Below are 13,262 nucleotides of genomic sequence, written 5' to 3' on the forward strand. Positions count from 1 at the left end.
AATAAACACTTTTAATGACTAAGGTAAAAAACAAACTTTTAAGATCATTATCAAAACCACTTACCAGTTCATTGATTAAAAGTAATAAACACTTTTAATGACTAAGGTAAAAAACAAACTTTTAAGATCATTATTAAAATCACTTACCAGTTCACCGACTAAAAGTAATAAACACTTTTAATGACTAAGGTAAAAAACAAACTTTTAAGATCATTATCAAAACCACTTACCAGTTCATTGATTAAAAGTAATAAACACTTTTAATGACTAAGGTAAAAAACAAACTTTTAAGATCATTATTAAAACCACTTACCAGTTCAATGACTAAAAGTAATAAACACTTTTAATGACTAAGGTAAAAAAACAAACTTTTAAGATCATTTATTAAAACCACTTACCAGTTCACTGACTAAAAGTAATAAACACTTTTAATGAATAAAGTAAAAAAACAAACTTTTAAGATCATTTATTAAAACCACTTACCAGCTCATTGATTAAAAGTAATAAACACTTTTAGTGACTAAGGTAAAAAACAGACTTTTAAGATCATTTATTAAAACTACTTACCAGTTCATTGACTAAAAGTAATGAACTCTTTAGATATAACAAGTATAACAAAAAAATGTTAAATTTTATAAAGAGAAATAGGAGCCCAACATATATGTAACCTAGCTAATTATAGTAATATACAAAGTTTTAATGATACAAAAAGTATTGAAATAAGAAAAACTGAGTTACTTAAAATTAAAAAATATTTACCCCTACTTTGGCTCAGACTAACATAACTATGGTGATTTACCAAAGGAGGGGTATTTTTTTAAAATTTTAAGTAACTCAGTTTCTGTAGTTTTGACTTTCTTGTTTCAATACTTGTTGTAGTATTTACACTTTCTATATTACAATAGTTAGTTAGGTTATGTATATATTAATCCCTACTTGTCTTTATAAATAAAAAAATACTTTATTGTATTTGTTATATTTTTATGTGCCAGCAATACCAAGCATGGGGCACGCATATACTTGATTCAATTTTATTACTCATCAGAGTCTCTACCAACTTACTCCCAAATCTAATTATATGCCCAAAGTAGCACATTGTCCATTACATATATATATATATACTAGAATCCTTTTCGGTACAAGAAAGGAATAATTGGGACTTCAGACGAAAAAGTTCTGTGATAAGGTTCCTCATTTTTTTGTACGCTTGTCTGGAAAAGTTGAACTAGTGAAAATTTTGATTCACGACATAAGCACGTGTATAACGATGTAGACAGCTTTACAAATACAGTAAGCTTTAGTTTTGCTCAGCTACTACTGTGAAGTAGTCATTGTTAATATCCAGACATTTTGTAGATGGTTTTAAACAGGCAATTTTGTTTCATCATGATCCCTACTATTAAGTACTACTGTATTTAACAATTGAAGCCTTCCATTAATAGCTCCTAACCATACATAAAACTTTGTTACACTTTTATAAAATTTAACCCATTTACTTAATTAATAATGATATAAATTATCCTAATTATGATTTAACTACTATCACTTCATTAATCAAAAGTTTGTAATTAACTATTCAGATGTTGATTCAAATAATTTATATTATAAGCCAATTAACTTTTTCACTGAATGGACATACACCCTCCTCTAGACAATTGTCATGGATACATAGATGGAACACTATGTTATTGTTGTTTCAGCCTTGAAATATGTGACATTAGACACATATTAGTTTTGATTTTTGTTCCCTCATGAAGAAAGGATATACCCTTTCAAAATTCTTAAACGTTTACAAGTTTTAAACTACAGCCAAGAAATGAAATATTAAAAAAATGTGTCTTTTGTTTTTATTTTGTATCTAAAAATCAACCTGATACTGGGAGAGTTGTTTATCTATTATAAATACGGTGATGAAAAAAAAAAGGAAAAGAGTTTAAAAAAAGCAGTAACTCTTCCAGTCCTTTCTTCAAACAATCTCATCTTATAGCTGTGTAAGAACTTTTTAGAATTCCATTAAACTACTCACCAGTTCACTAACTAAAGGTATTGACTTCCTCCTGGGTCGAATGTCTGGCATGGAATCAATATTACTGTAGAAAGGGTTGTCTTCAAGTCTGTAAAATGCAAGTTCATATTAATGAATGTATAAAGAACAATTATTTAGTACGCTATAACACAAGTACAATGTAACGTTACTTTAAAAAAGCGTGGGTATCCTTTCTACAATAATTCTTAGTAACTTAGTTTTACTGTAGTTTGTTTAATTTACAAATACACATAGACTTTTAAGTAACAGAGACATTTTCTGGGAGTATGTCATAATAAGCTTACATAATAGAATAATAAAATTACATAAGATAATGACAGTGTCACAACACAAAATGGTAGAGTATAATGCTGTTAAAAAATCTGTCTGTAGATTATATATGGAAGAAAGTCACCATCATAATGAAATGTCTAACGATTATAAATGTAGAAAGAATACGGTACTTATAATACGTATATATGAAACTGTGTACAAAGAAATATGATGATGAGATAACGCATGTCATTTTCATGATGTGACTGACATGAAAAGTGACGTGGGCTAACACTATAGGGAATAACTTTTTCTATTGCCTTCAAAATACCGGTTCAGTATTATGTTAAAATCAACTGCAGAGTATGCAGCTATGCAGTCAATACAGCATCTGTCAAAGAGACTTTATTGATCTTATTCATAGATGTGACAGCTTAATACTGGAAAATGCAATATATTAATTTTTTTTTTTGGTTTTATTTTAGGTTTAGACATCTTTAACTAACTTGATGAGGATTTTGGTATCAAATGGCAGTTTAAAGTACTATAATTTTCAGATAACTAGACACTGGTATTCATACTTCGAATGTACTTATGACCAGAAAAAACACAAGAGTCATGGGTTCAATGGGAAGAAACATTTCTGTGACATGTTTCTGAAACTGTATTTTTCATTGCTGTAATTTATGAGCATTCAACATGATGACAGATTTGTATTATGTTCTTATCTTTTGTCAATTTACATAGCACGCTAACCTATATTGCTTTTTATATAAACAGGCTCTTGAAATGTTTATGTTAGGACTTAGTTGATAAAAATGAATCATTGAAACAGTTCATATAAGCAGAAAATTACTTAGCATATACCTTGTGTACAAGAAATGGATTTTACTGTGGAGGTATGTTAAAGACAATGTACATTTTAGGCTAAACGTGAGCTAAGTTTTATTGTGGAGGTATATGAGAAAATGTCCATTTCAGGCTGAACATGAGCTGGGTTTTACTGTGGGGGTATATCAGAGAAAATGTCCATTTCAGGCTAAACATGAGCTGGGTTTTACTGTGGAGATATGTTAAAGATATGCAAGTAGTTTATATATATATATATATTACCTATCTTTTCCCAAACCATCAAGTAATAACTTGTTTAAAGGCCATAGTTGGTTCATGTGAAGAAAACAGGCACAGTTTGTATTTTGATTGCTTCTGAAAACTAAAAAGTATGAGCTTTTTGTTCAATTTTCAGTACCCTCTATGTTTGTATTTTACTAATTTAAACAAGTTTATTTTTTTCACATGATGATTTTTTTTGGCATGAAATTTTGCAAGTAATTCAAATTTTTTGAGCATGTACATAAAGCTGGTTCCTCGCAAAATCAACTTAAAACATTTAATGTGTTAACAGTCAAAGCCATGAGTAAACATAGGTATGGCATAATGTCTCACACTGGTTATCTCTCACAGCTGGACAGCTCTGTTCAAAGGGATCAGATAGCAATGTTTGATATAAATAAAAATGTAGGAAGAACAGTATGATAACTTGTCTAAAAATAGAATACTGTCACAACGATGTATACAGAAGGAATGCTATGAGAATGTACTTATTGAAGATGAAATATACAAAAAAAAAGAAGTGTCAAAATATGCTACAAAATAATTAAATATTATCCAGAATAATCTTACCTTCCACTCCTAGGCCACAAACTCTTTGCTGCATCTCTACCAACTGGACGTAGAGAACCTCCACTCTATAAAGAAATAAAAAATGTAAATGATCACTTGCATCCGCATTAGAAGAGAGGAAAGACATATTTTTTTTTATAAGAGAGAAGGTTAGCCTGAACTGGATAAGAAATTGGTGTAAGAGGAAAACAGGTAGTAAAAAATAACTAACTAAATGGATTCTACTGTGAGTTTTGTTTAGTTTTAAATGTTTTGTGAGAACATGAAAATTATATTAAAGCAAGAAAGAAATAAGCTTTGGAAATTCCAAGAGAAAAGGTGAAAAATTCATAGGTTGTTCAAACTGAAAAAAAAAAAAAAAAAAAAGGAAAAGACTGTAGATTAATTAGCATAATTAATTAAGGAATAATTAAAACTGGCTAAGAATTTTAAACATGAGAAAAAAAAAAGAAAGATGATTATCATCTGATAGTACGTTAAAAAAAATGAGCAAAGATGTCACTTAGCGACCACAAGGTGGGGGAGAAACAAATAACAAAAGGTTTAATACACTATGTTGAATCAATTATCATAGAAATTGGTTGGGTTTAGGAATAGGTGGAAAAGAAAAATAAACTAATGTTGTAAAAGTCTGTGAATGAACGTGCCAAGACAGTAATGTCAGTTTGGGTGAAGAGGAAATACAATGACTTCGAACTGAAGGATGCGAATGGGATATTTTAAGTGCTCTCATGCAAATATACAGAGAATCAATAAAATGCAAATACCAAACATAAGGCAACTGAAGTTGAACATAAAGTGGATAAAGGAGTGGTATTAAACGAAGAGTTACTTCTCTTCAGATAGCTTGTAGAGGATTTAAACATTGTTGAGAACTCATAACAAGATACAGTATGTGAGCATAATGATCAGAGTGGCTCCTAGACACCAGTGGTCTGCTAGTATTTCCATAGGTAGATATATATTAATAGGAAAATTGGAATCAATCTGTATCTGACAACTGAACATGTAGTTCTATTTGATATTGTATTCTTGTCAATAGATGGTAATATTCTCTGAAACATGCTAAGCTACAGTGGCAGTACTCCACGCAGAGTTAAGAAGTGTGTTTGTCAGTATGCAACACTAGAGAAATAAACATGCTATTCTCTGTTCTAACTTGCATGATAAACTTATAACAATTTTCCCAGTTATTTGGTGGAAATAAGTTCTGAAAACTTTCCCTACTGAAATAACTATTGGTTTGTTTGTCAACGAATAGAAGATAATGTTTCAAACTTTTTACTCTTTTTTAAGGCAACTGAATTTTTCGTTCTTTGCTTGTGCTGATTTTAAATGGGTTATTTATGGGTATAGGTTTTCATGTTTATTGTTTTCATGTTCCCAAGACCCATTGTAAGTGGTTTAAGGCTTAAGCATATCTTTCCATTATTTTTCTATCATTTTGTTTTACTTATGCACTCTTTTCCATTGCATCTATCCTTTCAACTGAATGACAATGACAGAGTTAGAGCTTTTACTCTGTGTAGTTATAAGTCAACAGAACAGCCAGGGGCAAAGTATCTAGATATGCAAAATGTAACCATAAATCATTAAAATCCCTCTAGCCTTAAACTTAAAGTAGCTAATTAATATGTAAAAAATGATTTTATTCCTATTAAAATATAGAGCCTTCATATATTTTAAAGTAAGCCCGCTCTATGTAAAGAAAATTACATCACATTCATAGTATTTATAGCCATTTTGTTCTTGTTGAAAAAACAAAATAAAATGTATGTAATCAATATAAGAGAAAACCCAATTTCTGGAAGCAATAGGGGAAGAAACAGCATAGTAGAAGTAGTATTCTCATTCTTGCTCTATTCAACAACTTCTATATATGTAATGGCAACATTTATAGTAGAGGCAGTATTCTTATTCTTCCCCTAACCAACAACTTCTATATGTAATGGCAACATTTATAGTAGAGGCAGTATTCTCATTCTTCCCCTAACCAACAACTTCTATATGTAATGGCAATGTTTATAGTAGAAGTAGTATTCTCATTCATCTCTCTAATCAACAACTTCTATATATGTAATGGCTATGTTTATAGTAGAAGTAGTGTTCTCATTCTTCCTCTAACCAACAACTTCTTTATATGTAATGGCTATGTTTATAGTAGAAGCAGTGTTCTCATTCTTCCTCTAACCAACAACTTCTATATGTAATGGCAATGTTTATAGTAGAAGTAGTATTCTCATTCTTCCTCTAACCAACAACTTCTATATGTAATGGCTACAGTTTATAGTAGAGGTAGTATTCTCATTCTTCCCCTAACCAACAACTTCTATATGTAATGGCTAGACTTGTAGTAGAAGCCACTTCTTACTCTTCAGTAACAAATTCCAAATGCAAATAATTGCTGTGTTGTAAAAGTTGATAAAAGCCTCTACAACGTAAAATATAAAACTATCAGGAAGATCGTAAAAAAAATCCTGACATAATACAGAAATAATCAACTTGGCAAAGTGAATGAAACCTGTTCTTCTCAACATTATAAAACTTGACATGGAAGTTTTTATTAATAATCTAGTATTTTTTTCATTGATCATGTGGTCGCTTGACCCACTCCAGGATCAAGTAAACTAGCTTACTGGTTCACCAGTTGCTCTTGGTTAACCCAAGAAAATAATAATTAACAATATATCGTATGAAAATTAATAATAAAACAATCCTTACCCTATTTTTGATGTGTCATTACATAAATAAGATTGATGAAAAATTACACTACAACTTAATCCGGTTCACACTATGACATCTGTTGCCAAGCAATTTGCTAATCTAAATAGCATATCAACCTACATCTGTTATATCCAAGTTGGCATTTGATATTGCAGATATAGTGTGCTTGACATAGCATAATACACTCTTCGTCACATTTATGCAGAAGTAATTAATAATAATTAACCAAAATATTGTTACTCTCTTCTCCTATTAAGGACATCAAAAAAAAAATGGCTTTGATACACTGGAATACTATCTACAAATTGGAATTTGTTACTTATTTGTTCACAATTGTGATCTTTACTGATGCAAATAAAGGATTTTTTTGTGTCACCTTAAACTGATGAAGCATTTGATATGGTGAGAACTGATATCAGTATGTCAAGCCACATCACACAACTACCATTTTGAAAGCAAACTTAGTAGTTTATCTCATGAAGATTATCAAGTTTTTAGCAATCTTAACAACAACAGTAACTGAGTCTTAACAAAACTAAAACAATTATTTTAAGTAAAAGTGGCAATATTAGTAAAATGAATTGTTTATAGAAAGACAGAAGTAAATTTACCAAATTAGAGACCAAACATAAAAACAAAACAAAGGTATATATGAACCTTTTACATTTGAATAAAGATGAAATTACATCAGAGAGTAGTGATAAGAAACGTTGATGAGTTAGTTCCCATGTTGGAATTATGTATGTTTAAACTCCTTAAATCAAATAGTCCCTTAAGAAAATATGACAAATTTATAATGATAGTGTAGAAGCTTTTTTTTTTAGTAAAAGTTTTTCATGTATATAAGACTAATGAAATTATGATTCAAGATAATTTTGATCTTATTTTTATTCTTTGTCAATTTGGTGTTTCAGAATAATGTGTATACTGCAGGTTCTGATGTAGATTTCTTTTTCCTTCCAATTTTAAAATATGTTCTTTCCAAAGATATTTTTTCTAAGTCAATCTAATTAGTAGTTAAAAAACTACATTTTATGTTTAAAGGATTTATTTATGATGAGGCCAGTATGGGAGTTAAATATCTATCTGCTATGGTTAACTTGTTTTTTGAGCTAACATATAATTAATGGGTTTGAATTGAAAAATTACCCATTTATTCTAAAATATTATTACAAAGGTTATGCTGATAATAAGTTTTCCACTTCACAGTTATAAGAACATGTTAATGATTTTTACAGCATTTAAATCATAAATGTTTAAAGTTGAAGACAAATCAAAACTAGCTTTTTTTTAAATATTATTTTAGTGCATAATAGGGTGTGCAATAGGTGCCTTTTATTATAAGAATTAATCTTATGCAGTATGAAACTCCTCCAATTATATCTTCAACTGCCACAAGCGAACCAAAGTTTGACAAAAAAGGTGTATCATCTCTCCACCAAATGAAACAGTTAATCAACGACTTGTCTGGATTATTTTGCTAATGCTGCACTTTCTATATCAAAATCCCAAAATTCTAAAATAAATAAATAAATGAGGACACCGCTTCCAACAGTAGTGAGAGAAGCTGACAGGTACTGTATTTTGGATAGAGCTGCTGCAGCCCTTACCTCAGCTGTTTTGGAAGATATGGGCATTATTAAAAAAAATGACAATGCTAAAATTGTCAATAAAAACAAGATACGATGCGAACGAGAAAAATACTGAGAAACATTACTGACTTCTGATGAATCAAATTGTTTTAAATCTTTCTACTTTGATGATAGAAAAGATATAACTGAACCTGTCATTAAAAATGGGAAAAACATTATAAATGTGTAGTCATGGAACAGTACATAACTTTGGTCAGTAAACCTGAATCAATTTTCATGAATGATATTTCTCCTTCTTCTGGAACATCAGAAGGTATAAAAAATTCTATCATTCACTGGTTTGAAGATAAAATTTCATCTGATCATTTAGTTGCCATAGGCTGTGACGGCACACATGTCAATATTGGAAAAAAAGCTTTGAGGTATGCGGCTTCTTGAATTGCACTTAGGAAGGCCTGTTCATTGGTTAATTTGTTTGTTACATGCAAAGGAGTATGCAACAGTTTAGTTTAATATCAAGAAAAATCCCTCATGGTTAACAACAGCAAACAGGTTTTACTTCTTTATTTTCACAACTGCTAACCCATCCAAGAGGCTTAATTGTTAGTGAGATATATAATTGAAGTGTATGCAACAGTTTGGTTTAATATCAAGAAAAATCCCTTATGGTTAACAACAGCAAACAGGATTTTACTTCTTTATTTTCACAACTGCTAACCCATCCAAGAACACAAGATATAATTTTAGAAGCCTGAATCCACAGTATCAAAATGTTGTTTTAAGACATTGTACTTGACTTAAAAGGCCATAAGTAGTACTGCAAGATGAAATGAATAAATGTTTATTTATTCATTAAAAACTGAAGGATATATTTACCTTTAAAATTCCACACCAGTATCCCCCCCCCCCCCTCCTCCAAGACACATCCGGAACAATTAATTAAAACATTGTGGTGCTCATAGCAAAGTAAGATTAGATAAAGTCATAAACACCTGAAAAGCACACACTGGTAAATAAAATGAATTATGACAACTGTTATTCTACTGAATTTTTTTATTTTCTTTAAAGAGCTATAAAATGTGTCATTTTTTACAGCAAATAGCCGTTAAACAATCTTTGAAAAACACCATTCTACAGTTTACTGTTCCTAAGAAACCTGTTTTAATAGTGCTACCACACACACACACAGGACAACAGTCTCAACCGTGGATTACTCTTTTAGTCAGAGTATAACCACAAGTACAAATCTCTTGTCTCAAAACAATATTCTATAATAAGAATTTCATTTTATTTTTACAGGAGTCATTCCCTAGAATTCATTGTTACTTGTTGTGTTTACAGGTCACACCACTAAATTCTTCTATTGGGGAAAAAAAAGAACATTTCTTCTCTGTAATGCTGCTTTAAGAAAACTTTTTATGATACTTTCCATTAACTGAGTTTCAGTACGCAGATAATAAAACAGTTTTATAGGGAATATAAACATTTGTTTCAACTAAGACTTTGTTGTAACCCATCTGACCTGATGAGTTCTGATATTGAGCAAAAGGCCTTGGAATCAGCTTACATGATCTTTTTTCTTACAGCTTACTTAACAAGATATATCAGTGGTTTGATACTTACTTACCATGAAAAGTAAGGAGGAAAAACTGGTACCCAAGGCACTTAACATATATATATATATTATATACATTTAAAAAAAACAACAACATTCAGATTTAAAATAATTAGCATAAAAACATACAGTTAAAAAAAATAATATTATATTATTGGTTGATATCAAACTTTTTACTCAATAAAGATTGATGACTATATAAAGGCCATTTCCCCAAAGGCCATAACTCCAAAGTATGCCTATTTTACTTATATGAAGGTCATTTCCCCAAAGTATGTATTTTTACTTCCATGAAAGCCATTTCCCCAAAGTATGCATATTTTACTTATATGAAAGTCATTTTCCCAAAGTATGTCTATTTTACTTCCATGAAGGCCATTTCCCCAAAACATCTTTATTTTGCTTCTGCACCATTATTAATAATTAAAAATGGAATAAAAAATATTTCAATGAGAATGGATAATTTGTATTCTGGCCTTAACAAATAATATCTTATATAAACCAATGTTATTTATTTTATGAATTAGGACGGGTATAAAAGACAGAAGAGGAATGAGGGTTCGTGAGAGCACTGTGGTCAGGTATGGCGACCAACTGGTGTAATGTGAGCTCGGGCGCAGTCGTTCAACAAAAGGAAATAACTTGATTTCAAATACGAAAGGAATTATGTCATTGTATCTAGAAGTGTACCATTATGCTAAATTGGTAATTTTTGTTTAGTTAAAACAATTAATCGTTGATAATAATGGTTAATATGCTTTAGTAAGACATATATCACTCAGCCATCTATTACTTTTGAATAATAGTTTCGAAGCCAATGAAAAACAACACCAACAGAGTATATATATACACATTTATCGTATGTGCAGTTTTCTTTTAGCTTACTACCACTTACAGCTAAGCACAAACTTTCGAACCCTTCAACGTTTGTTTGATAATAAGAGAAACTGCGTTATGTTATTCCTTTAATTCGTTGCATTTTCGTATCGTAGTCGTTCAGCTTCAGTGAAGTGGAAGCAACGAAAAGGACTGCCACTTTCTTACGATACACGACTGTCACAGCGTGAATGTGGAAACCACAAGCGCCTAATACATTATTCTATAAAAATGTAATTATATAGTAGCGTGCGTCCTAATAATAATACAACAATTTTACATTAAGGAAATCAACAATACAGAGAAAGCAAGCCTAAAATAGTCCGCCTCAGCTTGAGCAATTTAGATCCGTGCGGAACAAATGGACCTGCTTTACCACATACAGTGAAATTTGGGCATTTGTAACGAACTATCTGTTTGACCATACATAGTGATAGTCGGGCATGTGTAACAAACATATCTGTTTTACCACACATAGTGACAGTCGGGCATGTGTAACGAACATACATAGTGTGTTTTATATTTTCCATATCGATTAAAGAAGATGAAACCTTTATACCAAAGTTGTGGGCTTGTCTTCTGCCACAGCCAAAGTTTGATTTATGTTGATGTGTTACTTATTTGATTCTTCGATGTTCTCCTCGTAATCTATGACGTTCCAAGAGATCAGTTTTCCATTTGCTTGGCCGGTGTTACATTATCAAATTTTGTGGACTATAAATATATAGCCCACTCTATGTATTAGCGTATACGTGCTTCGTCTATGTGGCTTATGTTTTCGTGTGTTTCTGATGTTCGGTACGCATGCCCAACTATCAGTATGTGTGGTAAGGCAGGGATGTTACACATGCCCAACTATCAATACGTGTGGTTAGCAAATGTTCGTTACACATGCCCAACTGTCACTATGTGTGGTAAAACAAATAGTTCGTTACGCATTCCCAACTGTCACTATGTGTGGTAAAACAGATATGTTCGTTACACATGCCCGACTGTCACTATGTGTGGTAAAACAGATATGTTCGTTACACATGCCCAACTGTCACTATGTGTGGTAAAACAAATAGTTCGTTACACATGCCCGACTGTCCAATATGTGTGGTAAAAACAGATATGTTCGTTACACGTGCTCAACTGTCACTATGTGTGGTAAAACAGAGATATATAATTGGTCTCATAACCTGCGCCCCCCAGTGGCACAGCGGTATGTCTGCGGACTTAAAACGCTAGAATCCAGGTTTCGATACCCGTGGTGGGCAGAGCTCAGATAACCAATTGTGTAACTTTGTACTTAATTACAAACAAACCTCATAACCTGCTATATTTTAGCTATATTTTATCACAGTTTACACACACACATTATAAATACGCTGGATGGAGCCCACGACTTTAAAACATGACATTTTCATATTTATATGTTTTTAGGAATAAAACTGTAAAATAACGTAAGGAATAAAATTAGATATGATAATATGAATTATTTCGATATCAACGTTGAAACAAATATACTTGTACTGTCAAACTTGTAAATTAAAACACTGTTTCTTCTTGATGAAGAGGTTCAAAGTGGGCTACACAAAAAAAATTGAAAGGCTGTACTCTACCCCTTGTAGTATTTAGGAAGTGAACCAGCTTTAACAGAAGCACTTTTTCTTGGGGAAGGGGAAGAAGGGCTACAAAGGAGGTGAAGACACATCTTGGGGTAGTTTGAGCCTCAACAAACCTCAACGCCGCCCTTGACATTATTTCAAAAGAGTTAAAACAGTCCACGCAATAATAGGTTTAACTAGCTATATTAATCCCAGACTTTGGTATACGCATATTATCCATACTCATGACTGTAAAGTAAAACTTTAGACTTGTTATACGCACACGCATATATTTACACGCACGCTCAAACACAATTTTACAAAGAGAGGCTTAACCTGTCATTTTAGTACCCACGAGATTGAAATGAATCTATTTTGTACCTAAGCACTTTTTTTTTTACTGTGAAATTATACACAATCTGATACACAGTGGATTAACAGCATTTTAACTGAATGATGTTCCACGTCCATTGGAAATATACACAGCATTTTCCATTGTATATGACAAACTTCTGTAAATAAAAGGAACTTTCCACAGGTCCTTCACTATACATGAAGTAATCCACCAAGACCAAATCAAAGTAAACCGAATACACAAGAAGTACATGGGTGACAGTCAGGTAACTACATTGGTGTGTGTGTGTGTGTGTGAAGAGAAAGTTCAATTCTCCATGGTTCGTAAGGAATGCTGCAACAGACTTGAGTATGTGACTTGACGTTAGCCATATTCTTATCGTACTGACCACACGGTCTAGGAAATTCATCTTGTATAATTGTTGTCAACATATGGTCATCTGACAGTAAGAAGAATCCCCTCCCCCCCCCCCTGCTTTATTGTGCACGTTGCGAAGTACAAGTTTTACATGACATGATAAACCCCTAGT

The 13,262-nt window shown here is 31.6% G+C and overlaps 1 protein-coding gene across 6 annotated transcripts in view; it reads right to left on the reverse strand.

The window, feature by feature from the left end:
* The window catches only part of LOC106458402 (protein unc-13 homolog B-like), a 48,492-nt gene extending 44,437 nt beyond the window's left edge, over nucleotides 1–4,055 (reverse strand). For 5 of the 6 annotated variants that reach the window (XM_022384608.1, XM_022384611.1, XM_022384610.1 and 2 more), the window contains exons 1-2: nucleotides 3,983–4,055; nucleotides 2,027–2,114 (exon numbers count right to left, since the gene is read on the reverse strand). In XM_022384608.1, coding sequence (XP_022240316.1) covers nucleotides 2,027–2,077 — 51 coding nt within the window. In that variant the 5' untranslated portion in view covers nucleotides 2,078–2,114; nucleotides 3,983–4,055. The remainder of the gene's footprint in view (nucleotides 1–2,026; nucleotides 2,115–3,982) is intronic. The other variant, XM_022384612.1, reaches the window with a different exon arrangement.
* Nucleotides 4,056–13,262: the final 9,207 nt, after the last annotated feature.

This window comes from Limulus polyphemus, unplaced genomic scaffold, assembly GCF_000517525.1.
Source record: "Limulus polyphemus unplaced genomic scaffold, Limulus_polyphemus-2.1.2 Scaffold456, whole genome shotgun sequence".
Classification (NCBI taxonomy): domain Eukaryota; kingdom Metazoa; phylum Arthropoda; class Merostomata; order Xiphosura; family Limulidae; genus Limulus; species Limulus polyphemus.